This window comes from Suricata suricatta, chromosome 7 (assembly GCF_006229205.1).
Source record: "Suricata suricatta isolate VVHF042 chromosome 7, meerkat_22Aug2017_6uvM2_HiC, whole genome shotgun sequence".
Lineage (NCBI taxonomy): Eukaryota > Metazoa > Chordata > Mammalia > Carnivora > Herpestidae > Suricata > Suricata suricatta.
Genome location: NC_043706.1, coordinates 142,181,261 through 142,208,993, shown reverse-complemented (window position 1 = coordinate 142,208,993; position 27,733 = coordinate 142,181,261). Strand labels below are relative to the sequence as shown.

The window sequence follows — 27,733 nt, the reverse complement described above, 5'->3', positions numbered from 1 at the left end:
TTTATTAAATCAAACAATTTTGTTTTGTGCAATTGTTCATTTTTTTTTGTACATATGAAATCTGTGAACATGGATAATTTTACTGCTTTCCAGTATAGATGCCTTTTCTTTCTTTATATGTTTTCCTTTTTAATTACTCTGAAAGAACTTCCACTGCCTCCTGTGTTGAACAGAAGTGCCGCAAGTGTTTTTGATCGGAGAGAAACGTTCTCCTCCATCACCACTGAACATATTTGCTCTGGGCTTTTATACTTGGGCTTTTATTTTGTTGAAATAGTTTCTTTCTGTTCCTAGTTTATTGAGTGTTTTATCATAAAAAGGTATTCAATTTTGTCAAGTGCAGTTTCCGAATCAATTCAGAGATTATGTCATTTGTCTTCCTCCTTCTGTCAACGTGGCGTGTTGTATGGACCAATGTTTATAAGTTGAGCTGTCGAGGTGATGCTGGCCTTGAGCAGTGAGATCGGAAATGTTCCCTCCTCCCTCCCTCCCCCTCTCTCTCTCTCTCTCTCTCTCTCTCTCTCTCTCTTTTTTTTTTTTGAGAAGTTAAAAAGAATTAGCATTAGCCCTTCTTTAAATGTTTCATAGGATTCACCACTGAAGCTATTTTGTTCAGGACTTTTCTTGGGTGGGATATTTTTGAATTTTTTTTAAGTTTATTTATTTATTTTGAGAGAGAGAGCATGCACAGGGGAGGGGCAGAGATAGAGGGGAAGAGAGAGAATCCAAGCAGGCTCTGCAATGGCCGTGTAGAGCCTAATGTGGGGCTTGAACTTACAAACTGAGATTATGGCCTGAGCTGAAATCAAGAGTCAGACGTTTAACCTACTGAGCCACCCACATGTCCCAAATTTTTGATTATTGATTCAAAATGACTTTTAGTCATCAGTCTCCTCACATTTTCTCTTCCTTTACGATTTATTCTTGGTAGGCTTATGTTTCTAAGAGTTCATCCATTTCATTGAGGCTATCCAATTTCTTGGTATATAGTTGTTTATAGTACTTCTCTTATAATCCTTTTTATTTCTGTAGAATTGTTAGTCATGTCCCCACTTTAATTTCTGATTATAGTAACTGAATCTCTTTTCTTTTTTCCTTAGTCCTTCTATCTAGAGCTTGTCAATTTTATTTATCCTTTCAGAGAAACAAATTTTGGTTTTGGTGATTTTCTGTATTGTTCTTTTCTGTTCTTTAATCTTTATAATATTTTTCCTCTGGCTGATTTTGACTTAGTTTTTCTTTTTCTAGTTGCTATAGTTGTAAAGTTAAGTAGTTGCTTTGAAAACTTTCTTATTCATTTTTTTTAACATAAGCATTTATAGTTATAATATAAATATAATACAAAGAGTAGTTTCTCTGTGGCCCAGAAGTTTTGGTATTTGTGTTTTTGTTTTTTTCTAATTTTCATTGTGATTTCTTCTTTCATCCATTGGTTTTTTAAGAATGTGTTGTCTAATTTCCACAAATTAGTGAATTGTCCAGTATTCCTTTTGTTACTGATTTCTAACTTCATCTCAATTGTAGTTGGAGAAGATGCTTTGAATCTATTTTTTTAAAGTATCTTGAGACTTAATTTGTGGTCTAACGTGGTCTGCCCTGTGAAATGTCCCATGTGCACTTGAGAAGAATGTGTATTCTGCTGTTGTTGGGTAGTATTCTTCGTTTAGACATAGGGGGTGTTTATACTGTTCAGTTCCTCTATTTGTTAGCTTACCTTCCGTCTGAGCAGCTTGTCCATCATGAGGAGTAAGGTGCTGAATTACGCACTCTTATTGTAGAATTGCCTGTTTCATCATTCTGTTCATTTCTGCTTCCTATATTTTGATCTTTTACTAGCTTAAAAGTTTATAATTATTATATCTTGTTGCTCTATTTAAAATTAACATAATTTTCTCTGTGTCTTGGTACCTTTTTGTTTTAAAATTATTTTGTCTAATAAGTAAACCCATCTTTCCTCTCTTTTGGCTATTATTTGTATGGGATGTCTTTTGTGAGGGATTTTTTTTTTAGAGAGAGAGAGACAGTGTGAGCAGGGGAGGGTCAGACAGAGAGGGAGACACAGAATCAGAGGCTCTGAGGCTCCAGGCTCTGAGCTGTCAACACAGAGCCTGATGTGGGGCTCGAACCCATGAACCGTGAGATCATGACCTGAGCTGAACTCAGATGCTCAACCAACTGAGCCCCCCAGGTGCTCCTGCAATATCTTTTTCAGTTCTTACACTTTCAACCTATTTGAGTCTCTTTTAGATAGCATAGAATTGTATCTTGTTTTAATCTGTTCTCCCAATCTCTGTATTGTGATTAGAGAGTTTAAACTATTTACACTTAAAATAACTACTGATAAGGAGGAACTTACTTCTGTTTTCCTATTTTTTCTATGTCGTCTAGGTTTTTATTTGTCCCTCATTTCTTACCTCTTTGTCCTATTTTGTGGTTAGCTAATTTATTTTTGTCATGACACATTTAAATTCCTTATTTGTGTGTGTGTGTGTGTGTGTATTGTGTTGTATAGCTATTTCTTTGTGGTTGTCACCATGCTGATTATATTTAATGTCCTAGATGTATGGCACTTGAATTTACACCATCCAACCTTCAGTAACATACAAAAACTCTGCTCCTTTAAGCTCTATTTCAACCCCTTTTGGTTATTTATGTCACAAAATTACATCTTTATAGCTCATGGGCTCCAAAACATAAACTAATAATTATCTTAAATGCATTAGGTTAGTAAAGTTATATGGGAAATAAAATGTGGAGTTACGAACCAAAGTTACAATAATACTAACCTGTAGACTAATCATTCAAAAAAAAATACATTGGTCTCTGAAACAATGTAAAAAACAAACACCTGAATTACCAACTGTTGTTAAAATGATACCAGCTTTTATAAATGTCCGTCTGTTTTCTTTTCCTGAGATCTATACTTCTTCCTTAGACTTTGAGCTGCTGTCTGGTCTTCCCTCATTTCACCAGACACGACTCCCTTTCCCAGCAGGGCAGAGCTGATGGTAATGAACTCGACCCCTCAGCCTTCCTTTATCTGAGAAGGGCTTTCTCTTTCTTTTACTTGTGAAGGGGAGTTTTACTGGATGTTGGATTCTTGGTTGACAATTTTTATTTCCTTTCAGCACTTTGAATATGCTGCCCCACTGCCTCCGAGCCCCCAGTTTTTCTGATGAGAAACCTCATCCCTTGTCTGTGATGAGTCACTTCTCTTCCGCTTTCAAGATTCTCTCTTTGGCTTTTGAACATTTGACTAAACACACGTTGTGTGGGCCTCTGAGTCCATCTCACTTGGAATTGGTTAGGTTCTTGGATGTTTACATTCATGTCTTTCCTCAAATTTGGGTGGTGTTCAGGTGTTGTTTCTTTAAATATTCTCTTCTTCTGAACTCCCACAATGTGTCTCCTGCCCCAGTGGATCGTGTCCTGCAGGTCCGTTAGGTTCTGGTCTCCTGAGCACAGTAGACATAGTCCTTCCAAGTTTCTGTCTTTAGACGTGCCATCGGGTTTTCTTGGGACTGTGTTGGCTTTTTTATTTTTTTGAGAAGGCCATACTTTATCATTTATTTATGTGCCTTTGTAGGGGACCAGCCCACGCACCAGAGTCTAAGGGCCCCTGAGTAGGGGGTTGGTGTCAGCGCAATATCTATAAGAAAGAAGACAGACAAAATGAATGGTGGCAAGATTGCACTTTACTGTGATGCTTAGGATCTTTATATCCCACAGGTGATCACATCGTTCTTCTAATGATTACATTGTAACTTCCAGAAAAAATTATTATTTTCACGGTAGCGAAAACAGAAAATCAAAACAGAAACGAGGTACAATACAGAAGATCAAAAAACATAATTCATCACTCAAAACACATCAGCAGGGGTTTATTCTATGTATATAGTATAATATTAACCGAAGCTTATGACAAGGCCATTTTTCTTTAAAGGTGAACATGATGATTTATGGGTAAAGTGCCCCTGACCAGGAAGGGAGTTTCAATCTGAAAATTTGCCCACTCACCGAAACTAATTAAAGGTCATAGAAAACTAACTCCAGTCTCTAATCCATCTTTATCAAGAGGTCATGTGCACATTCTCTAAAACAAAGGAAAGCAGGACCCAACAAGCCTTATGACACTGTACACTCAGTCTCCCAGGAGAGCGACTCAATCCGGATCCTCAACTGAGGGGCCCCACTGCACCAGGGGCGCACTTTCCAGACAAGCTGGAGATCCGCGCGTTCCTCTTGGTGACTTACAGCGGGATCTCAACAGGTCTTTTGGCTGAATGGGCCCCTACATGCCTTGTGATTTTGTTGTTGTTATTTAAAATTAGATATTTGAATGTAACCAATAACTCTGGAAATCACTTCTTCTCCAGGGTTTTTGTTTGTTTGTTTGTTTTGCTTTTGGTTTTTTAGGCTATTTTTGTGCTGAGGGTCAGCCTAACATGTAAGCCTGTAGTGTTCTCAGGTCTTTTCTGAGCCTGCCTCTTTCCCTGGGCATGCATCGTCCAGTTGCTCTTGAGTGTCTTTAATGGCTTTAATTCCTGCCTCCCAGAGGGGAAAATAAGAAATGAAGGGTGGCCAAGAAGAAGACCAGCCCCTGAAGTTCCCAGAAAGTCTCGTTAGCCAGAAGAGAGAACTTTGCCGTAATTGGGGAAGTGTGGTCATGATGGCTGTTTGTACCTCTGAAATCAGAAATAGCGGCCGGTGATCAGAGATCCTTGGTGTTTGGAAGGCAGGGCCCGCTCTGCCCACGCTGACTGCCAGAGGCCCTGTGGAAGCCACTCCAGCAGCGCCGTGCCCGGCTCCCTGCCACGGGGGACACGCGGGGTGGCTGCGACTGTGCTAAGAGCTGAACTTGACCAAACGTAACTGTAACTTACCATCCTAGTTTTCTGTGAAAATGTCAAGCTTTTAATAGGCTTGAATCCAAAATAGTCATATTGAGAGTTTGTGCTGGTGCCATTGGTGTCTGGATAGGGAAGGCCAGTTCCAGTGCTTTCTACTCTGCCATCTTCCCAGAATCCTCACTCCCCGCTTAGGCAATCTTTTTGCAATATATTTTATTCCATTAAATTCTCTTTCCTTATCTTATAAGTTATTTAACCAAAACTCCTCATTCATTAAACATCTTTTCACAGAATAAAAAAGTGACATTGGTCGTATTATATAGTCTGGTTTTATTCATACTGATAATTTATGTTGTTTTGGAAGACTATTGATGACAAAACTAGACTTAGTATTTTGCTACCTAATCCAGATCCATTCTTACATATATATGTAAGTTACAAGAAGATAAAAGTAGTGCTTGCTGTTCCTGTAAGTGAGCTCTTCCCCACATTTTAATATTCTGGTATTTGGCACTTCACAGACCACACCACCATTTTCTCAGTCTCTTCATTATTAAATGATTGTGAAGCGTCTTAAGGAGGTGGCCGTAGGTCCACACGTTACCTTAATAACTTAGCAAACCTTCACGGGACGTGTCGAAAAGCCAAAATTTGACAAGACAGTTTATTGACAAATATAAATTAATGGCAATTGTAAATAATGGTGTGCCGGCCTGGCTTGTATTGGCTCAGCCAACTGATAAATTTTCTAGAATTTTCTGATCCAATCGATACTCCACTTGGTGGCTTGAAATCAGCCATTGTGAAATTATTTGTAGCGCAGAAATTGGCAAGTGCTGCAAATCAGAGTTGTTTCTTTTCCTCAGGAAAAGCTGGCAAACGTGGATTAATGCGGCACTTAATTACTCTCATCATGGCCTGTCGCCGCTGCCAGCGTGAGGCTGCCGAACAGGAAGGTGAGGAGAGATGTGCGCGGTGTGACATGGCGTGTCTAGCATGCCGCTAACTGCCACACATGATCTCAGCGGCCGAGGTGATAGCAGAATACCAGCAAATAACCAGAATGAGGTTTCAGTATTTGTGGTCTTTTAAATATAATCTGCTTAATGTTAATATAATTAAGTTTTATTTTTATTTTTTTAGTATCATATCTTTTTTTTTAATGTTTTATTTATTTTTGAGACAGAGAGAGACAGACCTTGAGAGGGGGAGGGGCAGAGAAAGAAGGAGACCCAGAATCTGAAGCAGACTCTAGGCTCTGAGCTGTCAGCACAGAGCCTGACGCGGGGCTCAAACCCACGAACGTGAGATGTGACCTGAGCCAAAGTCGGAGGCTTACCCGACTGAGCCACCCAGGCGCCTCTATAATTAAATTTTAAATAAGGCTATATTAGCCAGCTTGCAGAATTCCTCAAAGTTTGATGATTGGCTCTTCCAAGCCCATGCAAGCAGGGTTCTGTTCATCTTGGGAGGTGTACCACGGAGGTCGGGAAATGTTCCGGATCAGAGCACGGTTTCCCCGGGGAGTCCTCTGTTAAACGCTCACCCTCCTGCCTTCGGAGGTAAACCTACCATGACTGGGAAATCCTCCTCAGGTCAGCGCAGTCTGTAGGTGCTCCACGGCCCTGGGCCGCTGCCGCAGAGGGGACAGGTGCGTCCTGACCCGTGACTGCCCAGCAGTTAGCATGCCCCTCGTAGCCTATTTAGGTTCTGGAAGCATATTCCACGCCTGAGGACACTCTCTGTCCTGTGTACCGGATAACACAAAGGCCTGGGCTCTGACTGGGGCCCCGAGTGAGCAGTCTGCCTGTGGCACCTCCCGGCTGCAAGGCGGGGGGCTCCGCTCCTGGTGCCGGACCGCCCCACGCACCCCGACACGAGGGCTGTCGAGGGAGAGAACGTGCTAGCCAAAGGGGCAGGGAGGAGAGGCCGCTTCTGACGCGACCCACGCGGGCGCCTGCTGGTGGCTCTCGCCTTCCATGGGCGGTAACCGGGCAAGGCGAGCCGCAGTGGCCTCCTGCATCAAGGTCATGCCCAAGTGCAACTGGCGTCGCTTTTTCCATGAGCGTGGGAGAGATTCCTCAACACTTAGACTCATCCATTGCCGCCTGTGCTTCTTGTCCCGTTTATATAAAATAGGTACAGTTATTCAGTTATTGCTAGTGTCTGGTGTAGAAAAACACAGCGACTGCAGGTCCAGTGAGACATCACCGCCTTGGTCTGTGCCCGCCTCCAGCGTTGTCACCAAGACGATGTCGGCGCTGTGGTTCCGGCGTGAGCTAGGGCACTTGGAAACGTTATTTGGCATTTTGCTATTTCAGCGCCTCTTGTGTCTGTTGCCCGATAATCACATAAAGTTCCGCGATGGTTATTATGAGCTGACTTCAGGCGAAGAGGAAAAGCCTGACTGTGGCCACATCTGCAGAGTCCTTCGTTAGAAGGCAGACGACTAATTTGTAGCTGTTAATTCAGCCTTTATGTCTGCAGCTTGGGCTCCAACGAGCTGCTGGGTCCGTGGAGAAGGGACACGGCAGTGAGTAGTTCCTTGACGTCCCCTGTGACCCCCATTTGTCAGGGCCTGCCACCCGCCACCCTGTGACTTCCGCAGTGGTCCCCCGTGCCTCTCCAGGCGGTGCCAAACAGTAAACTGGTCCCAAAGCCAGTGGCTTGGGCATCTCTGGTGTGAAAAGCTCTAATAGACCGACTGGGGGCTTGTAAAAACCCATCATGTCTGAGTTTAAAATATTCAGTTCCTTTTTCTTTTCACACACTAAATGATTGGCCTCAGAAGAACTTGGCAGCTTAGCGGGCAGCACAGCACCACTTGAAGATGCACCGTAGCAGAAGACAGGATAAGGTGAATTAAAACCAAGAGAGTGATACTTTACCCTAATTTTGTTTCATGTTTACAGTTTCACCCTGTTTCTTTGGAGTCGGTCCCTGCCTCCCATGAGTTAGAATGTGTCCTGATAGGTTGGTTTCATCTTCTTAAGTATCACTAACACAACAGTGCAGCTGTAGGTGCAGAAAATGTGTTTACTGACATCCTCTTTGTCTTTTAATGTTGTACTTTTTTTTTTTAATTTTTGAGAGAAAGAGAGAGACAGGGCACGAGTCAGGGAGGGGCAGAGAGAGAGACACACACACAGAATCCGAAGCAGGCTCCAGACTCCGGGCTGTCAGCGCAGAGCCCGACGTGGGGCTTAAATCCATGAACTGCGAGATCATGACCTGAGACGGAGTCGGACGCTCCACCGACTGAGCCCCCAGGGCGCCCCTGAGATTCCCTTTTTGAAGCCCGTGGTCTGTCAGTAAGTGAAGGAAATACACTGTAAGCTGATTTTATTTTACGATGAGACAGGTGTGCGGCTGTGCCTGGACGCGTCTGCACGTCGCTCACCGTGAGGCGTGCAGCGCCCTGGAAGTTACCACACTCGTGTCACCATACTCCCTGCGCTGTGCTTTGCGGCCCTGCAACTTGTTTATTTCTTACCTGGAGTGTCCGCCTCTCAGGGGAACGCCTTCTGTGTTTCTGGGGGGTGCGAAGGAACCCGGAGATTGCAAGGTTCCTATTTGTTGGATGTAGCTGAACGGTGCACAGACTGCCAAGGACACCGAATACTAGCGCGTGGACGTGTCGGGAACACGAGGCAGCCTCCGAAAACTCACATATTTACATCCTAAACCTGTGACCTCAGAACAACCTAGAAAATGTTAGAAAACTAAGGAGGTAGTCCATGAGTGGTGAGAGTACCAAGTAGCTTCAGAAAATATAATGTACGCTTGTGAGAACATGAGAAATAGGCAAATGACATTTTAAAGGGTTTTTTAGTATTTATTTTTGAGTGAGAGAGAGAGAGCGAGAGAGAGAGCGAGCATGAGTGGGGGAGGGGCAGAGGGGCAGAGGATACAAGGCAGGCTGTGTACTGCCAGCAGCGAACCTGACACGGGGCTTGAACTCACAAACCACGAGATCATGACCTGAGCCGAAGTCAGACACTCAACTGACTGAGTCCCCCAGGCGCCCCCGCACATGAATTTTAGTATTATTATGAAAATCGTTCTTTACCTGTGAGCCTTTTCATAGGCTCTGGGAGCCCAGAAGTCTTGGAACCACACCGATGACGGCTGCTACGGGGTAAAAACGATGAGTCTGAATGCAGAGTTGGAGTCCCAGCTGTGGCTGCGGGAACAAAGTGGCCAGTCCTTTTCCCCAGAATAGTCACAACAGTCACGAAGTGCGCGATGGGGCAAAAAGAGCCATTTTGATCTCTGGATGCCAGTTAAAGGCACACAACAATGCGAGCAGCATTTAGGATTTGAAAACTGTGACCTTCAGGTAGACACTTGTGGGCACTTATCATGTGATGGCCTGGGGGCTGCTCGCACTGACACCCCCACCCCCCGCCACCTCCCCACCCCGTCTGGTCGTTGCAGAGGTGCCGACAGCTGTCGTTCGTGGGTTTGCTCAGTTTGGCGTGCTGGGCAAGCCCCCGACCCCACCCTGTGGCATTTCGGGGGGTAGGGAGCGGGGGAGGCTCGGCCTGGATGCAGCAGCCCCGGGGTGGAGAAATCCTCACCACCCCTGCTGGACAAGCCTCGGGAAACACCCGGGCGCAGCCTCGAACTCCAGCAAACTGAAAACGGTGTGAGTTTTAGGAGTGTTCCCCACTTCTGGAGGACAGAGCCATCGATGTAGGGGGCGCTGAGGAGCCCGACGCCAGGAGGAATTACTAACTAATGTATAAAAGTTGGTTATCTTGACAGAGAGAGAGAGAAAGTGTGAGTCATGGAGGGGCAGAGAGGGAAAGAGGGAAAGAGAATGCCAAGCAGACTCCACGCCGTTAGCACAGAGCCGAGTCAGGGCTCGAACCTGTGAACTGTGAGATCATGACCTGAGCTGAAGTTGGACACTTAGCCGACTGAGCCACCCCGGTGGCCCTCACCCCTTATGCCAGAATTCAGATGACCCGAATGAAGCAGATTCCTGGAAAGATGCAGATCGCCAAAACCGACTCAACGGCAAACAGTCTGGGCAGGCTTCTAATAATTAAACGTCTTCACACGAGGAAAACTTGTTCCCTGATGACTCTCCTGGGAAACGGTATCCGATCTTTGAAGTGGGGTAATGCTGGTCCCTTACAAACTGTCAGAAAATAGAGCAGGAGGAAAGCTCCCCAACTTGTTCAGGGAGTCCTGTGTTAGTTCATGAAAGCCAGACTAAGACATCACAAGAAAACCGTAGCTGGGTGTCCCTCATGAATATCCATGAATAGCCTTTAAACAAATTAGGAAACCGAATTCAGTAACATATAAAAAAGATGATACAGTATGACTGAGTGGGAATATCAGGTTGGTTTAATATCAGTAACTCAGTTATTTAATTTTTAAAAAATTTTATTTGAGAAAGAAAGAGCTCATGAGTGGGGGAGACAGAGAAAGGGAGAACGAATCCCAAACGGGCTCGATGCTCAGCACGGAGCTTGATGCGGGGCTCAGTCCCACAACCCTGGGATCATGACCTGACACTCAGAGAGTTGAGCCACGCAGGCGCTCTGCTAATGACTTTTTACAACGCTACTTTACAATTTGAGAACCTCCCCCCACTTTCTGGCCATTATTCACACCAAGTCTTTGGAGGAGTTTTCTTTTTTTTTTTTTTTTTTGATATATAGTCTTTGATTCGGTTATTCAAGTAGTTTCTTAAAAAATGTTTGTGTGTATATTCTTTTCTGAAGTAGTTCATTTAAGCTAAAGAAAGAATTGTTTCATCTTAGATGACGTTTTGTAAAGAGCCCAGAATTTGTTGACAAGACAGTTCTGTGTAAGATTTTCAAAGCAGTAAAGGGACCAAATTTTATTTTTAATGTTCACTTATTTTGAGAGAGGGCATGAGCGGTGGAGGGGCAGAGAGTCGGGGGGAGAGAATCCCAAGCAGGCTCCACACTTCAGCATGGAGCCCAGCGCAGGGCTCAATCCCATGACCGTGAGATCATGACCAGAGCCCGAGTCAGGAGCTGCGTCCTCAGCCCACAGAGCCGCCAGGAGCCCAGGGACCAGATACATCCTAAATATGGATCAGATGGTGTTGCTATGTTTAGTTTTTTGAGGAGCGTCCATCTTTTTTTCCATGGTGACTGGGCCAGTTCACCATTCCCGTTGACAGTGTTCAAAGGCTCCTTGTTCTCCACAGCGTCTCCAGCACTTACTATTTCCTGGCTTTGTGACTGTAGACATTCTGGCAAATGTAAGGTGGTACCTTGCTGTGGTTCGCATTTTCCTGGTAATTAGTCCTATTGAGCATCTCTGCGTTTGTGTGTTGGCCGTCTGGATGTCTTTTCTAAATGAACGTCTATTCAGGTCCTCTGCCCATTTTGTAGTTGGATTATTTGTTTTGGGGACATTGGGTTATAGAAATTCTTTATATATTTTGGGTATTAACCCCTATTGGATATGTCATTTTCAAATATCTTGTCCCATCCAGGAGGCTGCCTTTGCATTTAGTTGATCGTTTCCCGCATATTTACCCAAAGAAAATGAAAACACTGATTTGAATAGATAAAAATGCACCACTGGGTTCACTGCAGCAATGTAGACAGTAGCCAGGCTGCGGAAGCCACCTGAGTGTCCACGATACATGGGTGGATAAGGAAGATCACACACACACACACACCACACACACACACACACACACACACACACACACACACACACAGTGGAATATTTAGCAGCCCTTAAAAAGGATGGGATTGTACCACTTATGACAATATAGATGGACCTAGAAGGTGTTCATTTAAAATGTTTGTTTATTTTTGAAACAAAGAGAGTGTGCAAGTGGGGGAGGAGTAAAGAGAGAGGGGGACAGAGGATCCGAGGCAGACTCTACTGACAGCAGGGCTCGAACTCACGAACCCTGAGACGCCAACCTGAGCTGAAGTCAGACGCTTAACCGACTGAGCCTCCCAGGTGCCCTGTAGATGGACTTAGAGAGTTTTATGCTAATGAAATAAGTCAGACTAGAAAAGACAAATACCATATGATTCATATGTGGGATCTAAAAACATGAATAAACAAATAGTGGAATCAGATCTATAAACACAAAGAACGAACTGCTGGTGGCTGTAGGGGAGGGAATGTGAAGGTGAGCAAATGGGGAAAGGGGAGAGGGAGGTCCCGGCTTCCAGGGACACGCGGGTGAGACACAGCCAGGGAACCTAGTCAAGGGCACCGCAGTCGTGCTGTGTGGTGGCTCTGGCAGCTCCCGCTGTGGCGAGCACAGCAGGGTGTCTAAAGTTGTCACTGTGTCCACACACCTGAAACTAATGTACCATCGTGTGTCAACCGAACTCAAAACATTTTTTAAGTATTTTTATGACCTTAGAAGACACCCGGAGAAAAACTTGTTAGCTCTCAAGAAGTATGTTGTTAAATGTTTAATTTGCGAAGTAGGAAGGATAAAAAAAAGGCAGCTGAGTCCCCCATTCAGCTATGATTTTATTCTTGTGAGCATCATTTTTTTCTTTCCCGTGTGTGTCACATGCAGAGCTTTCTCAAGGGTGACAGTTTCCCCCAGCAATGTTGTTCCCTGAACAACGTGTGCTATTTTTGTTGGGTTTTGCTTGCATCATAGGGTTTGGGAGACCAACATCCCCCACTGGGCAGTGCGGTGGCCTCACACGGGGGAGCGGGGCATCCCTGCTCCACGTCAGCTGGGTTAACACGCAGCGATTCGCGTCGGGGCCGGGGTCTGGACAGGCCTGGCAGGAGACGGGCTGACACCCTGTAAGTGCAGAAGGTCCTGGGGACACGTGCGGAAGGTGGCTCAGGCTAGGGGTCCCCGCGCCCGTGGTGCGTGTCTTCCAGGCCCACCCGAATAGTAGAAGTCTAACGGCTCCGGCGTGTAAGGGCCGCGGGAACATCAGTTTACAAAACTGCGTTCTCTCCTCTACCCTGCAGCACCCGTGAGGGGAGGGGACCGGCAGGCTTTGCTGTCGTTTCCCACCTGCCTCCCTGGCCCTCTCGCCGCGGGTCTGCGCCTTCTCAGCTCAAGGGCACGGGGCGTGGCAGCGCAGGAAGTCCGGCTGTCCAGGCGGAGGGGCAGCCTGCCCGGACGGCGGGAGCCGCAGGCGCAGGATGGGGTCCCCCCGCCAGCGTCCTGCCCAGCCCGGGCGGGTGGAGACAGGACGGCGTGTTAGGCCCGCGGGGAGCGAGTGCCAGGTCGGGGAGCGGAGAGACGCTTGCGAGGCGGGGGCGCTGGCAGGCGGTCTCAGCCGGAACCCACTCCACCGGCACCACGCGGTGTTCAGCGGTAGCATGCGTTCTGGGTCACGGCCAAGGTTGCTAGTACCTCCCTGCCTGCTGAACTGATGACCGCTGGTTAGAAAAACCCAGAACGGAGGCTGAGTTTGCACGACAGAGACCCCAAGTGCAGTGACTGTCGCTTTGAAGGAACGTGCAGCATTGCTAGAGTAGAACGAGGACGCATATGCCAAAATGTCACGTGCTGCGGGTGCAGAATTCTGAAACCAACCCGACGGACTGTCCGCGGGGCAGTGAGTCAACGGTGGTGTAGTTCCTTTGGGGGCGTTGGTCCCAGAGTGAAGAGTGCCAGGCGTCTTGTCCAGAGAGTGTCCCTGAGATTCGAAGTGACAGAAGTCAGCTGCAGTGTGACGTGCACAGTTCCTCACGGTGGTGAGGAAAAACCCAAAGGACTTTTATGACATGGCTGTGCTTGTCTGAGAACAGGAAGGGGGGAAGGAGGCGGCGCAGAGAGTCCACTAGCGCTGGTCCCCCTTGTCCACAAGGGAGGCGTGTGGCACTGGAAAACGGGAGCAGCGAGACCACGCCTGTTTCTACTGTGTATTTTGGTATCATTTTATGGGTCCTGTCTATATCATGCGAATGATGCTGCCTTCGGAATAACCGTAGAAGAAAGTTTTTGGGACTCATGAGTTAAGATTTTCTCTGTACCGACTTTTGAACTCAACCAACTTCTAGCGAGACAGCCATTGTCTCCCGCAGGTTCATTTTAGCAAGGACAGACAGGCTGAGCGTGGGGAGCGTCCTGCAAGGGGGTGGGGCACCGGGGTCGCGGGCCTTCCAGGAGGCTGTAAGGCTCTGGTGCCATGACCTTGGACTACACCCTCTCTGAGGTAACATTTAGCCCTAAAATTTTACCCTCTGTGGGTTAAAAAAGTTCTAATGGAAAATTTCTAGCTAGGTATTAAGATATTATCAATTTAAATCAAACATCCTATTGAGAAAAAGCTGTGCTTTTTAAACATTTACAAAAGCAACAATCATGTCAACTGAAACAGAAGATTTAAGACTTAAATTTATCAGCATGAAAAATACACACACACTTGTGCAGGCAAGGTTTGTTTTGTTTTGTTTGCATTGTGTATGAAACTGGGAGCTCGTGCACAAGTGCAAACGCATGTGGATAAGTGTGTCTGTGTGAGACTGAGATTAGTATAATTTGGCCAATGGAGTGCATATACGCAGTGTAGCATAATTGTAAAATGCTTATGTTGTGCCTGTATTTACTTACAAAGAAGGATGTTGATATTCTTAGTTTTTAAAAGCAAATTAAATATAATTTAATATGGAATGACACTATTTTATAAACTGAATTATATTTACTTGATATTGAAGCATAGAAAAAATATAAGCGACACTTAAAATTTTTATGATGTGTAACTGATTTTTGTATTGTACTTAACAATTTAAATTTTGTCTCCATTTATTTGTATTTTCTAGATTTTCTGTTTTTTACATATTTATATATTAAAAATGAAATAATAAAAGTTTATATTTTTGAACTTGACTGAAATTCTTCGAATGTTCTTATTTGATTCTTCAGATGTTTATAATGTACTCACCACAATCCTAGCTCTACCTCGGGGAGGTGGTTTGAATTATTCCAAACAGATGTTGAACTTACTAGACTATAGAAATGTAATTTATCCCATCAACTTTTGTCTTTTACTTTGTTATGTTTTTTTGTTGTTGTTGTTTTTCTTACTTTTAGAAATAATTTATATACACGGACTTTTGTGCTGTGACCATTCGGGTCACTGAATGTCTTTGCATTATTATGACAGATCTGTAAGGGAATAGAATTATTTTTGCAAGGATCATAGAAGTAAAAGTAGTTTATACAATTTTTGAAAATTTTTACCCAACGTATTAGAAACGAGAAAGAAAAGCCAGAAATGGTAAAAGTACGTCTGCGAGGACAGCACGTGCAACAGCGGCGGGGGGGGGGGGGGGGGGGGGGGGGGGGGGGGGGGGGGGGGGGGGGGGCGGGGGGGGCAGGAGCGGCGGCACCATTTCCGGTTTCTTTCCGGAAACCTGTGTACGGGGTGCGTCCTGGCCTGGTCGGCAAGGCCCCTGCGTTCCCCGCTGCTCTCGCCGCCGTGAGGAAGGTCTGTGTTCGGAGACGCTCTGCTTCCATAGCCTAGTAACCCTGCGTTTCTTGCCCCTTGGTCCCCCAAACCAACGCAGGCCATCACGTGATTGTCCCGTTCTGTAGTCGTTTGTGAAGCGTCCACCATTCCCGGGAGATGGGGCGATGGCCCAGGGAGGGCCAGGCCTCACTTCGAGAAGCTTAGATCACGCTCACGTCAAGTAAGACGGACTAAAACTGCGTAAATTTTCATTCCAAATAAATTTGCAAAGATGAAATATTTTTCTTTTGTTGATAGGATAGCTGGGTCCACTCATCTATATTCTCTCCTTATTTGCCTAAAGATTTAATGACTGAAATTGATCGGAAGGTTTAAGGGAAATGGTGATGTAGCTCACCATTTTCATTCACCCACGGTAGCAGTGGGATGAAAAAGAATAATCATCTAAGAGGAAATAGAGTCCTTTCATTTCCTTATAAAATCCTAGTAAGTGTTCTTTTATATGTATTAGATTTATTTGTGTACAAATATCAGGATCTAATATTTTATTCTTTCACCATATTAAAATAAAAACCACCTATCAAGCCCCCTTGTCATTTTTTTTCCTGCTATAACAATAGTGAACAATATGTTTTCTAAGTTGGTGCTAAGAGGATTATCATAATATTAGGTGCCATTTTGTACTAAACCTCCAAGTTATTTGTATATTAAGATCCTGGCAGCAATGAATCTTCTGAAATGGTTATGTGGTTTTATATTTTTAAATGTTGACTTGAGTTGTCTGCTGATTTTAAGTCATTATTTATCAGCATTTTATAAAAATGTTTTCTAGTGGTTTAGAAGCGTCCATAATGCCGCATGTGGATAGATTCTTTGACCTGTATCGGAGGGTTGTTTAAATTTTCTGTTCACTGTAAGAGTGCCTTCTGTCTGCTGTATGTTACTGATTTCATTTATCCTGTACTTTTGGTGCTGTGGTAGATATGAAATTACTAAATTGGTGCAATTCAGTTCATTGCTGGAAAATAACATTTCTTTTGATATTTCAGGCTGAGAACATAGTAGACATTGAATAAATATTCATAATTATCAATAAATTTACTTGCCCTATTTATACCCCTGGATAAATATGATCAAGTAGTTATGTATAGCCTTTCATTTAACAGATATTTACTGACTCCTCAACTGTGCATCAGACCCAGTTCTAGGCACTGAACTTAAAAGAATTCTACAAGAAACATCTTCGCCCTTCTTGAATTTTCACTGTGGGTGGGGATGGAGGGAAGGCAGACAACAAAATAATAAATTGGCACATGGCACATTAATAAGTAACATGGAAAAAACAAAAGCCAGCGTAGGACAGAGAAGTGTGGGGCAGGGGCCAGTGGCACTTTCTGCTTGTGGCTCACTGTCTCGGGCTTCCCTCACTGAGCGGGCGGGGGTGAGGGCGGGGGGCGGTGGAGACTGCTCAGCAGATGCTATCTCCACATAAGAGGGGACTCCAATGGATGTTATTTTAATTTTTTTTAAATATTTATTCTTGAGAGAGAGAGTGCAAGTCAGGGAGGAACAAAAAGAGAGAGAGAGAGAGACAAGAATCCAAAGCAGTCTCCAGGCTCTGAGCCATCGACACAGAGCCCGATGCAGGGCTTGAACTCAAGAACCTCGAGATCATGAACTGAGCTAAAGTCAGACACTTAACCGACTGAGCCACCCATGCGCCCCTCTATAAATGTTATTTTAGAACTAAAATACAGAACATTTAGGTGTTTATGCACTAATAAATGAGAGAGATAAAATGCTAAAATTTCAACCCAAGGGAAATATTTGGGGAGTTGAAATTTATGCATCCCGAATTTATGTAAATCTCGCTGTGTACTTGGATTTAACGCAAGGTTATCTAGGCCAAGGGCCTCACACCTGAACCCCCTGTGCTTACTTTATTTGAATATAGTTCATCTTATAAATCATTCACAGACCTGTGATTAGCAGTGTTCTTTTCTCTTTTTAATCGTGGCATAAAACAAAAGGAAAGTGACAGAGTGGAATCCCGGAAGTGGTGGGTTTCAGGCGGTTCCTAGTTCCCTCCTTCTCCAGAAGTGCCTCCGGGCTTCCAGGAATGTTTGATTTAAATTCGTCTTAACTATTTAAAACTATATTAAAATAACAGGGATATTTAAAGGTACCGAGTTTTAATCTTGGAGACGACCCAGAGATCAGTATCGTGCTGCTGTTTCTACTGTTTCTACTCATGTTTATGCAGAACTCAGATAAAACTTACAGTAATCTATCTATGTGTTTGAACTTCTTATAACTGTGTCAGAGTGGTAGAGTTTTGGCTCCGCCTTAATTTTGTTCAAACAAGTTAATTCAGTACATATTCAATTGCAAGAACATGTGCAAGAGTTGGTTTGTTACATGTTTGCATGTTTCTTGTTAGAAGAAATTTGTATTTGTATCGGCTGTATGTTTAGGGATTCAACTTGGAAAGAAAATTTTGTAAATTATCTCTCAAGTTTCTGAGTCATTGTAATCAGGAGACTTTGAACTCAAAAGGAAGTCTATAAAACAAACAACAAACTTTCCAAAACAGTGTTTTCTCTTTTGTGTCTTGTTATCTGTGGGAGCCCGTGTGGGTCTGTGAAAAAAATACCCAGAAGCGAATGTGGTTCTGAGACTGACGCAGCGCTGCAGACGTGCCTCCGAGTTCCATGTGCATCCGAGCAGCTGCTTTGTTCTCCTTCGTTGACTTTATAATGAGATAGGTAATGATTTCTATTTTATTAGTAAAATACTTCTGTTGAGATTTGGTTATAGGTAACAGAAGCCAACCTAAGTTAGTTTAAACAAAGAGAAATATATTGGGCGACTGAAAAGTTCCTGGAAGGGTTGAAGGGACCCACTCTGGGCACAGGGACCAAGAAGGACTTCCGGGCCCCAGAATCTCCTCCTCCACACAACTGGCGGAGCGGCTTGCTTGGCTCCAGGAAGCCCGGGTGGCAGGAACCTGGTGGCTGTCGGTCCGTGTGTCTTGCTTTGATCCTCCCCGAAAAGCAGGGAAGCTTACTCCTGTCTGTCTTCCAGTCGGCGCAGTTCTGAACTCAGTCCCTTGTCAGTGGTGTATCTGATCAGGCTTGGGGACATTTGACAGCGTCCTTCTTAACTTCCAGGACAGGAGGGAGATCTTTCAGGAGGTTGGTTCTGACAGATACTAAGCCAGTTACAGGCTCTGCTGTTTCTTTTTTAATCTATTTAATCTCTTGGCTTATTCCATATGAGAGTTCATTTGAAAAAAGAACCTTGCCCTGTTAGAAAGTTTTGGAAACTACTGAGAGCTCCAAAATGTAGATCACAGCAGTCGGCACCAAATGCCACAGATCCTCTGGTAACAAGCGAATGGCGGTGCCGGACTCGAAGCCCCAAAGAACCATAGCCCGGCTGCACCTGCATCCCGGCGCCCAGCCAGTGTGCTTAGAGGCCTCGGGGCATCGGCCCAGGCTCTTAGTAGAGATGAAGGATGTATCATCATTTATCTCAGATTAAAAAGTGGTTTCGTTTATTTTTAAAATCCAGATTCTTAATACTACAGCTCTTCTGGTTAATTTCCTATAGTATTAATAGGAATATGTCATAATATTGGTCTTTAACGCATTCTGATTTAAGAATATGACTTACCTCTATTCAGCGGTTGTTTTCTCAAATTGTCGAAAGTACTATTCTAAAATATATTTCTTCTTGGGCTATTCTACTTCTACCCATCTCTACGTTGTACAGTTCTGGAATTATTCTGTTATCAGTTCTTTCACCAATTTCCACAAATCCACAGTCACAATGTTTTTTAATTCAACAGACTTTTCTGCAAATAAATGTTTAATTCACTTTTATAGTCGATTATAATTAAGGGATGTTAAAGAATAATGGATTTCATGATGACTCTTTAGCCTTCCTTCTCTAAGTGCAGCGATAAGATTGGCTTGGATAAGCAACAGAATCTATCATTTTATTTATCTGATCTCCTCCTGCTCAAGGATTACATTTCTCACTGGTAGTGGAAAACACCTAGTCTTAGCCATTAAAGGTCTCAGTTACTTGTGCTTTAAAATCTTGTTTTTTATTCCTTGCACTAACCTGGTGTCTCTTGGACACTCGGTGTTTTGCATACTTGGGCTTAGATAAATACCAGGACTAGGATTCCAGAAGCTGCCAAACTGTTTTCCAAGTGTGAGTCCCGTCTCGGGCAGCTTCTTCCAACTCCTTTATTGATCCGAGAATTGGGCACACGGGGATTTAGAGAACGTTGTGGTAGTGATGGTGGGGGTAGGCTTTGGCCTTTCCACACTGTCTCCTGGAGTCTGTTGAAGCCACTGCTGGGACTTCGAGGAGCCGCCGTGACTCAGAGCCTGTTAGTTCACCCAGGACGGGGACAGAGCTCTCCCCTTTGTACGAGGCCTGGCTCTGGCTGCTGCTGGCGGCCCCGCGTCTTGCCTGAACCCCTCCCTGAACCTCTGATAGCCTGTTGCCAGAGCCGCTTTACCTTCCCTGTGACATCCCTTCGGTGGGCTTGTCTTCCGCCCGCGTGTCCTTCCCTGTGGACATCAAAGCCCTACAGGCAGTTTGAGGGAGGAGTGAGGTTGGTCGGGTGTAAGGTTCTTAGTAAATACGGAGGGATGAGGTCCCACCAGATGGGGGAAGCACAGAGGGGCGGCAGGAATGTTAACCCTCCCTGTCCCCAGTGCCCCTGGCTGGCCCGACATGCCGAGCCCAGAGGGCATTCTACCCAGGACGGTGTCTTGAAAGGAAACACCAGCCAACCGTGGAACCAGGAAATGCTGGTGCTTCTTCATACCGAGTAAAGCCAAGACAAAGCCCTTTGTTTAATCAGCTTCTTAGGCATATTTTATGTACAATAAATCTGACCAACGATAAGTATCTAGTCCATTGATCTTCACAAATGCATGCGGTCATGTAACCACCACCACATCAACATTTCTGCCGTTCTAGAATGTTCCCAAGTGCCCTTTTGCAGCTGATCTCCCCTCTCTCACCCACCTCTAGGCCCTGTCAGCCTCTGACCTGCCTTTTGTGCAGCCTCTTCAATCCCGTGTAAATGCAGCCGCCCAGCGTGTAGGGTTGTGTCTGCTCTCTCACTCAGCACAGCGCTTCTCACGTCACCTCCGCGGTGCTTTGTTCATTTCCTGGGCTCAGGAATGTTTTGTTATTGGATGTGGCACACTTTCAGCAGAGTTCAGCATATTCCTTTATATTCTAACGGTGTGGGTGGCGTCTCATTGTAGTTACTGGTTGCATTTCCCAAATATCTGAAGACATTGACCATTTTTTAAATGAATTTGTTTGCCATTTCTGGATCTTTTTTGTGAAGCGAAAAGAGAGAGAGAGAGAGAGAGTCTGGGGCAGGGACAGAGAGAGGAAGAGAGAGAATCTCAAGCAGGCTCCGTGCTGTCCATGAAGAGTCTGACACAGGACTCGATCTCGTGAACAGTGGGATCATGAACTGATCCAAAGTCAAGAGTTAGACTACCTAATTGAGCCACCCAGGTCCCCGATACTTTGCCCATTTTTAAATTGGGGATGTTCATTATCTTAATATTGAGTTGTGAGATTACTTTATATATTTTGGGTACAAGTTTTTGTTAGATATATAATCCTCCATATCTCTCATTTTGTGGTATTTCTTTTTATTTTCTTAACAGTGTCTTTTTGAAGAGCCAGTATGTTTAATTTTACTAAAGTCTGTCTTATCATTTTTTCCTTTATAGTTTTTTAATTCCAATCCAAGAAATATGCTTAACTTAATATTTTCTCTTACATTATCTAGTTTCTACTCTTGTGTATAGGTCAGTGATTCATTTAAAGTAAAATTTTATATGTGATGTAAGGTAAGGGTCAAATTTTGTTTTTGTTATTTTCCATACGAATATCTGTTTCTTCTAGAAACATTTGTTGAAAAGATGATCCTTCTCCAGGGACTAACTTGGTATCTCTGTAGAAAAACCGCATGTATGGATCTGTCTATTGCTGGATTTTTTGTTTGGGCTCATTAAACTGCATGTTAGTCATTATGTTGGTACCGTTGCACTATTCTGATTTTGTTTCAGCTTTATGAGGCATAATTGAGAAATAAAATCATATATAAATTACAGAACATGAATATCACTCATAGAAACTACAGCGAGATGTGACCTCACACCTGTCAGCTTGGCTCTAACCAGGTGGACACGAGAGAAATGGCGCCAGGGGTGTGGAGAACAGGACCCCCGGCTTTGGTTACTGATTGTGTCAGAGATTCTCGGAACGTCCCGTAGCGTCTACAACTTCTGTAGTTTTCAGAAGTGACGTGGCCCTTCTGGGCCATTGGCATTATCCTGACAGGGCATGTCTCTCTTTGGTACTTGACCTGTTCTGATCTCGCATCTTACGACCTCACTGAATTCACTGATTCATTCCAGTGGGTTTTTTGTAAGATTCCTTAGGACTTTCTACCTGAGGATCATGTCTTCTGTGAACAGAGAGTATTGATTTTTCTTTCCAGTTCAATGTATAACACATGTATGGTATTTACATGTAATACAAATTTTATATAACTTTTTATGTGTGTGTCTAACTATCTAGACAGACAGGCAGACACACACACACACACACACACACACACACACACACACACTTTCATGTCTGATTTCGCTGGCTGGAACCTCCAGGTTAATGTTGCACAGGCATGGAGAGAGTAAATATTCTCACCTTGCTCCCCATCATGGGGGAAGGGCAGGATTTAATCTGTCACCGTCAGATGGTGGCACCCCTGGTTTCTCATAGTTGCCCTTTGTAAGGGTAATGGAATCCTATTAAATTACTAATTGCTGTGAGTGTTTATTCCCAATGAGTTTTGGAAGTTCTGTTCAGATGTTTTATTTCTGGGATGACAGTGTTGAACTGCCCGGTGACCAGTGTCTAAAAGCTTTTGTTTCATGTATTTCGTCTGGTTTTCTACTTGTTTATGCCTGGAAGACAGTTTCTGTAGCAGTTAATCCTTCGTGAGCAGAAGTGGCATGTTATTTTCCGACTGTGGGCAGCGTTGCCCAGATCAAACTTCCGACAAAGGGAAAGGACGCATTCAATGATTCATTGCTATAAACTGCTGCCTTTTAAACTAAAAAGTCTTTTAATAGCAAGTTGTCTACAAGTCGTAAATTCTTAATGGACACTGGAAATGTTGAAGAAGTGAGGACTGTCCTAACAAGAAAGAGCCAGGATGCAGAAAATGGTCGGTGATTAAGCTCTTTTTTCAGTTCACCTGTTTGTTGTCAGTGTCTGAGCTACACTGAGTGTTCACCTGGCTTCTCTTATTCTCTGCGTGGTGTCAGTACTAATGACATGGTCATGTCCGGTGTACCCGGGTATAACCTAGGGAGAAGGCCTTCTCTGGAGGACGTGCGGCGCCCCAGGCCGCCGTCGCTGGCGCGGGCCCGCTACCCTCTTCCCCCCAAGACCACTTCCCCCCAAGACCACTTCCCCACCTCCTGAGCGGCCAGCCCCCTGAGCGCGTCTCCAGTGCCGCCCGCTCCGCTGCTCAGAGGCCACACGAGACCCACTCACAGTCCGCACCTTTCTTCAGATGTCAAGGGCTTTTTTAATAAAGTTTTTTTTTGTTTTTTTGGGTTTTTTTTTGTTGTTGTTGTTGTTTTCTTTACTAAAATGAGACTCTTTAAAAGTCTTGCAGTTTCTCTTGTACTTAGAAACTAAAAAAGAAAGGCAGAATTGCCAACTTTCCCCGTCGATGTTCTGCGGGAGCGTGAATCAGCCCTGCGAACACGCAGAGCTTTCCTCTGAGCAGCTTCCGAGGGGAATCCCGAAGGGGTGAAAACTCGGTTCGTAGTGCTGAGGCTGGAGCAGACCCGTGAGTGACCTAAACACAGTTTGAAAAGTGAAGTCAAAGAGATTTGTCAACAACTAGAAACTCTGGCAGCACATTTCCTACTTTTTCTTGTTTTTTCTTATTGCTATTGCAATTCAAAATAGGATCCAGTCAGTAAAACGTAAACCTTTTTCTGAATTCTTGCTGTGTATAATCTCTTTAGTGCCAGGATCGTCTACTGATTTCGGTTTTCAGTTAAGGTCTCTGCCGACCTGGTAGTGTGTGAGTAGCCAGGCTTCACAGAATCCCTGATAGCCTGGAGAATCTTGGGAGTCTGGAAAAGCGCCTATAGTCCATTCTGGGATGTTTTTTCCCTCCTCAGAAAACCCCCAGGCCATATAGATTTTCATGCTATAGACTTTACCATTTTTATAAGTGAGACAGGTAAGCTTTGGATTTCTCATTTTTCCACATCCCTAATATTGAAGCAACATAGGAAAGATATTTCCTAAAATACACAAACATTTTAAGAGTTTTAGGAAAGCTTAATAATTTTTTTATTTATAATTTATAAAATTTCTTAGCCATTTCCAAATAGTCACTTGAAACTGTGAATTTTGGAAGACATTAATATAGAATTTATCATGGTAAGTCAGTGGATAAAATTGTCTTTTATAAATATTTTTTCAATGTTTATTTTGAGAGACAGGCAGAGTGTGGGTGGGGGAGGGGCAGAGAGGCAGAGCGTGCGTGGGGGAGGGGCAGAGAGAGAGAGAGGGAGACACAGAATTGGAAGCAGGCTCCAGCTCTGAGCTGTCAGCACAGAGCCCGACTCAGGGCTTGAACTCACAAACTGTGAGATCATGACCTGAGCCGAGGTCCGATACTTAACCTATTAAGCCGCCCAGGAACCCCAAGACAGTGCATAGTTTTCTAAATGTTAACAGAATTTACATCTAATAACTCCAGTTTCTCCTGTCGGGATGATAGAATTGTTGATATATTTCATCAGCTTATGTGCAATTAATTGAGAAATTAAGATCAGCTTAACAAAATGATTCTACATATTAGCCTGCCTGGGATAGATTTGCTCTGGTTCCTGATAGAGGACTTAAAATTTTTTGTTTGTTTGTTTTTTATGTATTTTTGAGAGACCGAGACAGCACAATCAAGGGAGGGTCAGAGAGAGAGGGAGATACAGAATCCGAAGCAGGCTCGAGCTGTTAGCACAGAGCCTGACGCAGGGATCAAAACCATGAACTGTGAGATCGTGACCTGAGCCAAAGCCAGCCGTTTAACCGACTGAGCCACCCAGGCGCCCCTTGATGGGGGACTTTGGAGTTAGTTACATTTGCTCCCAGTCATGAAAGCAGTCCGTCCACTCATGGAATCAACACAGTTCTAGGGTTTAACTAAGAAGTTCTATAACACAGTATATACAAAAGAAGAGAAAATTACATTGTGTCGTGGTAGCTTTCTTGAGCTTTGGTTCTGTGGCCAAAGTGAAATCCAACATCTCTGTGATAGTGTCTGTCATCTCCAAGAGAGAAACTATCATCTGTAGGCTGATGTGCACAACACTTACCCACCATGTCTGTTCTGAAGCCTCATACCTGCACAACAGAAGGCAAGGAGGCTGCTCTGTACGGCATTACATTTCCTGGCGCACCGGAAAACCCCTTTCATTCGCACCCTGCTGTTTTAAGTCATCTTTTCATTTCTAGGATGGGACAGCTTCCTGGACCCTCACTGTTCATATGGAATTAAGTACGAAAGTAGACCGCAGTGGCACATGCCAGAAACCATGACTCCCCACGGTACTGAAAATCATTCCGGTCTTTCAGGGAGAAAGGAACAGCTCTTCCTGCTTTATGGTATAGTTTGTGAACTGGTGTATATTGTTTCCTCCTGTTTTTCCGACCAAGAATATCCCAAGTCTTTGGTCTTTACACCTTTCAGTTACCACACCATGTATAGTTTATGTCACGTTTCCTCATTAGTGACTCTGCAAAGTACAGGGTTTATTGGCACAAACCAGTTAGCCTGGTGCTTAAGTTCTCGATTACATGCCTTATGTTCTTCCATTGGTGCCTGGTTTTTAATGTTAAAAAACGAAGAGAGGAAACAAAATAGAGTGACTGCTGTACTTACAAATTACACTGAATTTTAGACCACTGGCCACAGAGCCCACCTTCTCCTGCGTTACCGCTCTGTTGACATTGGAAGAAAACTACGCTGTGTGCAGAAGCATCTGTATCTGTATCTTAATTATCAAGAATCATTTTTTAAATGCCTTTCTGTTCAAGAGTGAAAAAGAAGCATTAGGTGGCGTCCTTGTCTCCAGGAACGTCTGTCCCGTCAAGAAGTCCCCCCACGTATCGAGCTGTCCCCAGAAGCCACAGTGTAATTGATGCCACATTGAATGGGGACAAACAGAACTACAGTTTCCTGACAGGTCACTCTGCACAAGAACTTTATGTGTTACCCGTGTAGTCCTAACACCACCTGACGTGACCTCCTTTTGCGAGTGAGCTATTACCAAGTTTGGAAAGGTACGGGAGCCCACGTCTGGTTTGTCAGTGAGGCTGAGATTTGAAAATAGATCTCTTTGGCCTCCAAGCCTGCCTTCTTTTTCTGTAGCACTCTGCCCTCCCAGCAGGAGACGAGTGTATAAAAACTCTTGAGTAAAGAGTATGGCGGGCCTGTTGCCTTTGAGAGGGCCTCATGGGTGAAATACAAATGGAGCAAATTCTTGAAAGAAGGAGGAATCAACTGTGGCAAGAAACCACAGGGACACTCGTGTCTCGAGGGCTCTGCTCAGGCTGACGCCTCCGCCTGGGATGCTCTTCCCGGGGGCAGGTGCCGCCCGCCCCTGCCCCATGCTCTCCGATGCTTCCTAACCTGCTTCACTCTGTTCCCACTGGAAGGCACTCCACTTGGAACTCGCTGTGTAATTTAGTGTTTCATCAGGTCTGTGGACTCCCTCTTACCTTGGAAATTAAGCTTCATGAGGACAGGGACTGCCACCTTTTCCTTTTGTTCTGACACGTATTGAGGACCTAGAATAGTGCCAGGCACCCAACGGGGACATTCAGCAATTGTGGTTTGAAGGCATGAAGATTTTGAGTTAAGGGTTCGCAAATCATACTTGGGGCTCTGGAAAGACCCTTCTTACTGGGGTGGGAATGGAGTCCTGTGTGCTGTGTCTTCTAGATGGAAAAGGGGGCCAGAACCAAATGGTGAGGACTTAATCCTAAGCAAAGGAATTTGTTTATTTTTTGGTAGGAATGGAAGAGCTTTCTGAAGCTTTTATTGTAAGTAGCAGTGCATTAGTTTACTGGTAGAAATGTACTTTCCCAGTAACATCTTGTTACATTTCCTTTATGCATTTTTGGAGTGTTTTTAGTTTTACCTTGTAAAATTGGCTGAAGAAGTAGGGAAATTGACCCACACATTCGCAGGAGCCCCTCAGTGGAGCAGGCTTAAGGTCGGCAGGTTTCAGGCTGCGTCCCCCAGGACTGCCAGCCGGCTCCCACCCCCCACTGGGAGGGGACATTGTGCCCCTGGGTGTCACCAAGCCTTAGCTGTAACGCCTTCCTTTCAGACTGATTGCGCCAACTGAGACCTTCATTCAGTGTCTGGCGGTGTTACATGCTTGGTAAGTACTTGGGGATTGGATCGTTCGGAGTGCTTTGTGGTAGGAGGACAGCTGATGGTAGACAGCCCACAGCCCTTGCAGAAGCCGGAAGTGGCTGGAGGAGGCCGGACGGAGCCAGCTCCGAGACGTGGAAGAGCGGCTGAGCCCTGGACAACGCGGGGCTTAGGGCTGCTGACCTGCCCCCCAGTGCGTTCGAACGTCTGCGAAACACAAGCCCTAATGGCCTGCTGTTGACCAGAAGAAACCTTACTAACACCATCAACAGTGGCCTACACGTGTTTTGAGTGTTACTGTACGTATGGCAGTCTGACAACAGAGTAACTAGAGAACAAAAAATATTAATATAATCATAGCAGAAAACATATTTACAGAACTGCGCTATATTTGTTTTAAAATATCCATGTTATCAGTGGACCTGTTCAGCTCAAACCCATGTTCAGTGGTCAACTGTTTATTAAAAAGTTGGCTAGTTAATTAATGTTCACAGGAAGTAAGTATTTTCCGTAATGAGGTGACAGATATGCTCCACTTAGGAATATTAGAATGCCTGGAACGCCCAGAAGGTGAAACGACAGAGGCACAGAGAAGTCCTCCCAGAGATCAGCAATTTCTACCACTTCTGGTCATTGCATCTTTTCTTCGGATGCATAATACTGACATGTGATGTCTTGGACTTACCTTCTTGTGGAGTGAGTGATAACAGGGGAGCACTCCTCCGTGGACATCCCCCTTGTCCGGTGGAGTGAACGCTGACAGGGGAGCACTCAATCACAGATATCCCTTTTGTCTGGTGTTGTGAGGACCTGAAAGGGGAGCACTCATCATAGACGTTTCTCTTGTCCGGTGGAGTGAGCACTGATGGGAGCACTCACCCATGGATGTGTCTATTGTCTGGTGGAGTGAGTGCTGATGGGGGAATACTCCTCCATGGACGTCCCTCTTGTCC

The 27,733-nt window shown here is 44.6% G+C and overlaps 1 protein-coding gene and 1 long non-coding RNA gene across 7 annotated transcripts in view; one reads left to right on the top strand and one right to left on the bottom strand.

Moving 5' to 3' along the window:
• PDE10A (phosphodiesterase 10A) overlaps positions 1-27,733 on the top strand; it is a 227,918-nt gene that overhangs the window by 80,138 nt on the left and 120,047 nt on the right. For 4 of the 6 annotated variants that reach the window (XM_029944400.1, XM_029944401.1, XM_029944399.1 and 1 more), the window contains one exon: positions 5,717-5,806. The exons of the other annotated variants lie outside the window; for them this stretch is intronic. In XM_029944400.1, coding sequence (XP_029800260.1) covers positions 5,717-5,806 — 90 coding nt within the window. The remainder of the gene's footprint in view (positions 1-5,716; positions 5,807-27,733) is intronic. 6 annotated transcript variants of the gene reach the window in all.
• Positions 12,332-13,470, bottom strand: LOC115296013. The gene is made up of 2 exons (XR_003910684.1): positions 12,853-13,470; positions 12,332-12,630 (listed from the first exon to the last, which is right to left on the bottom strand). It is a non-coding gene; the product is annotated as an uncharacterized LOC115296013 (long non-coding RNA).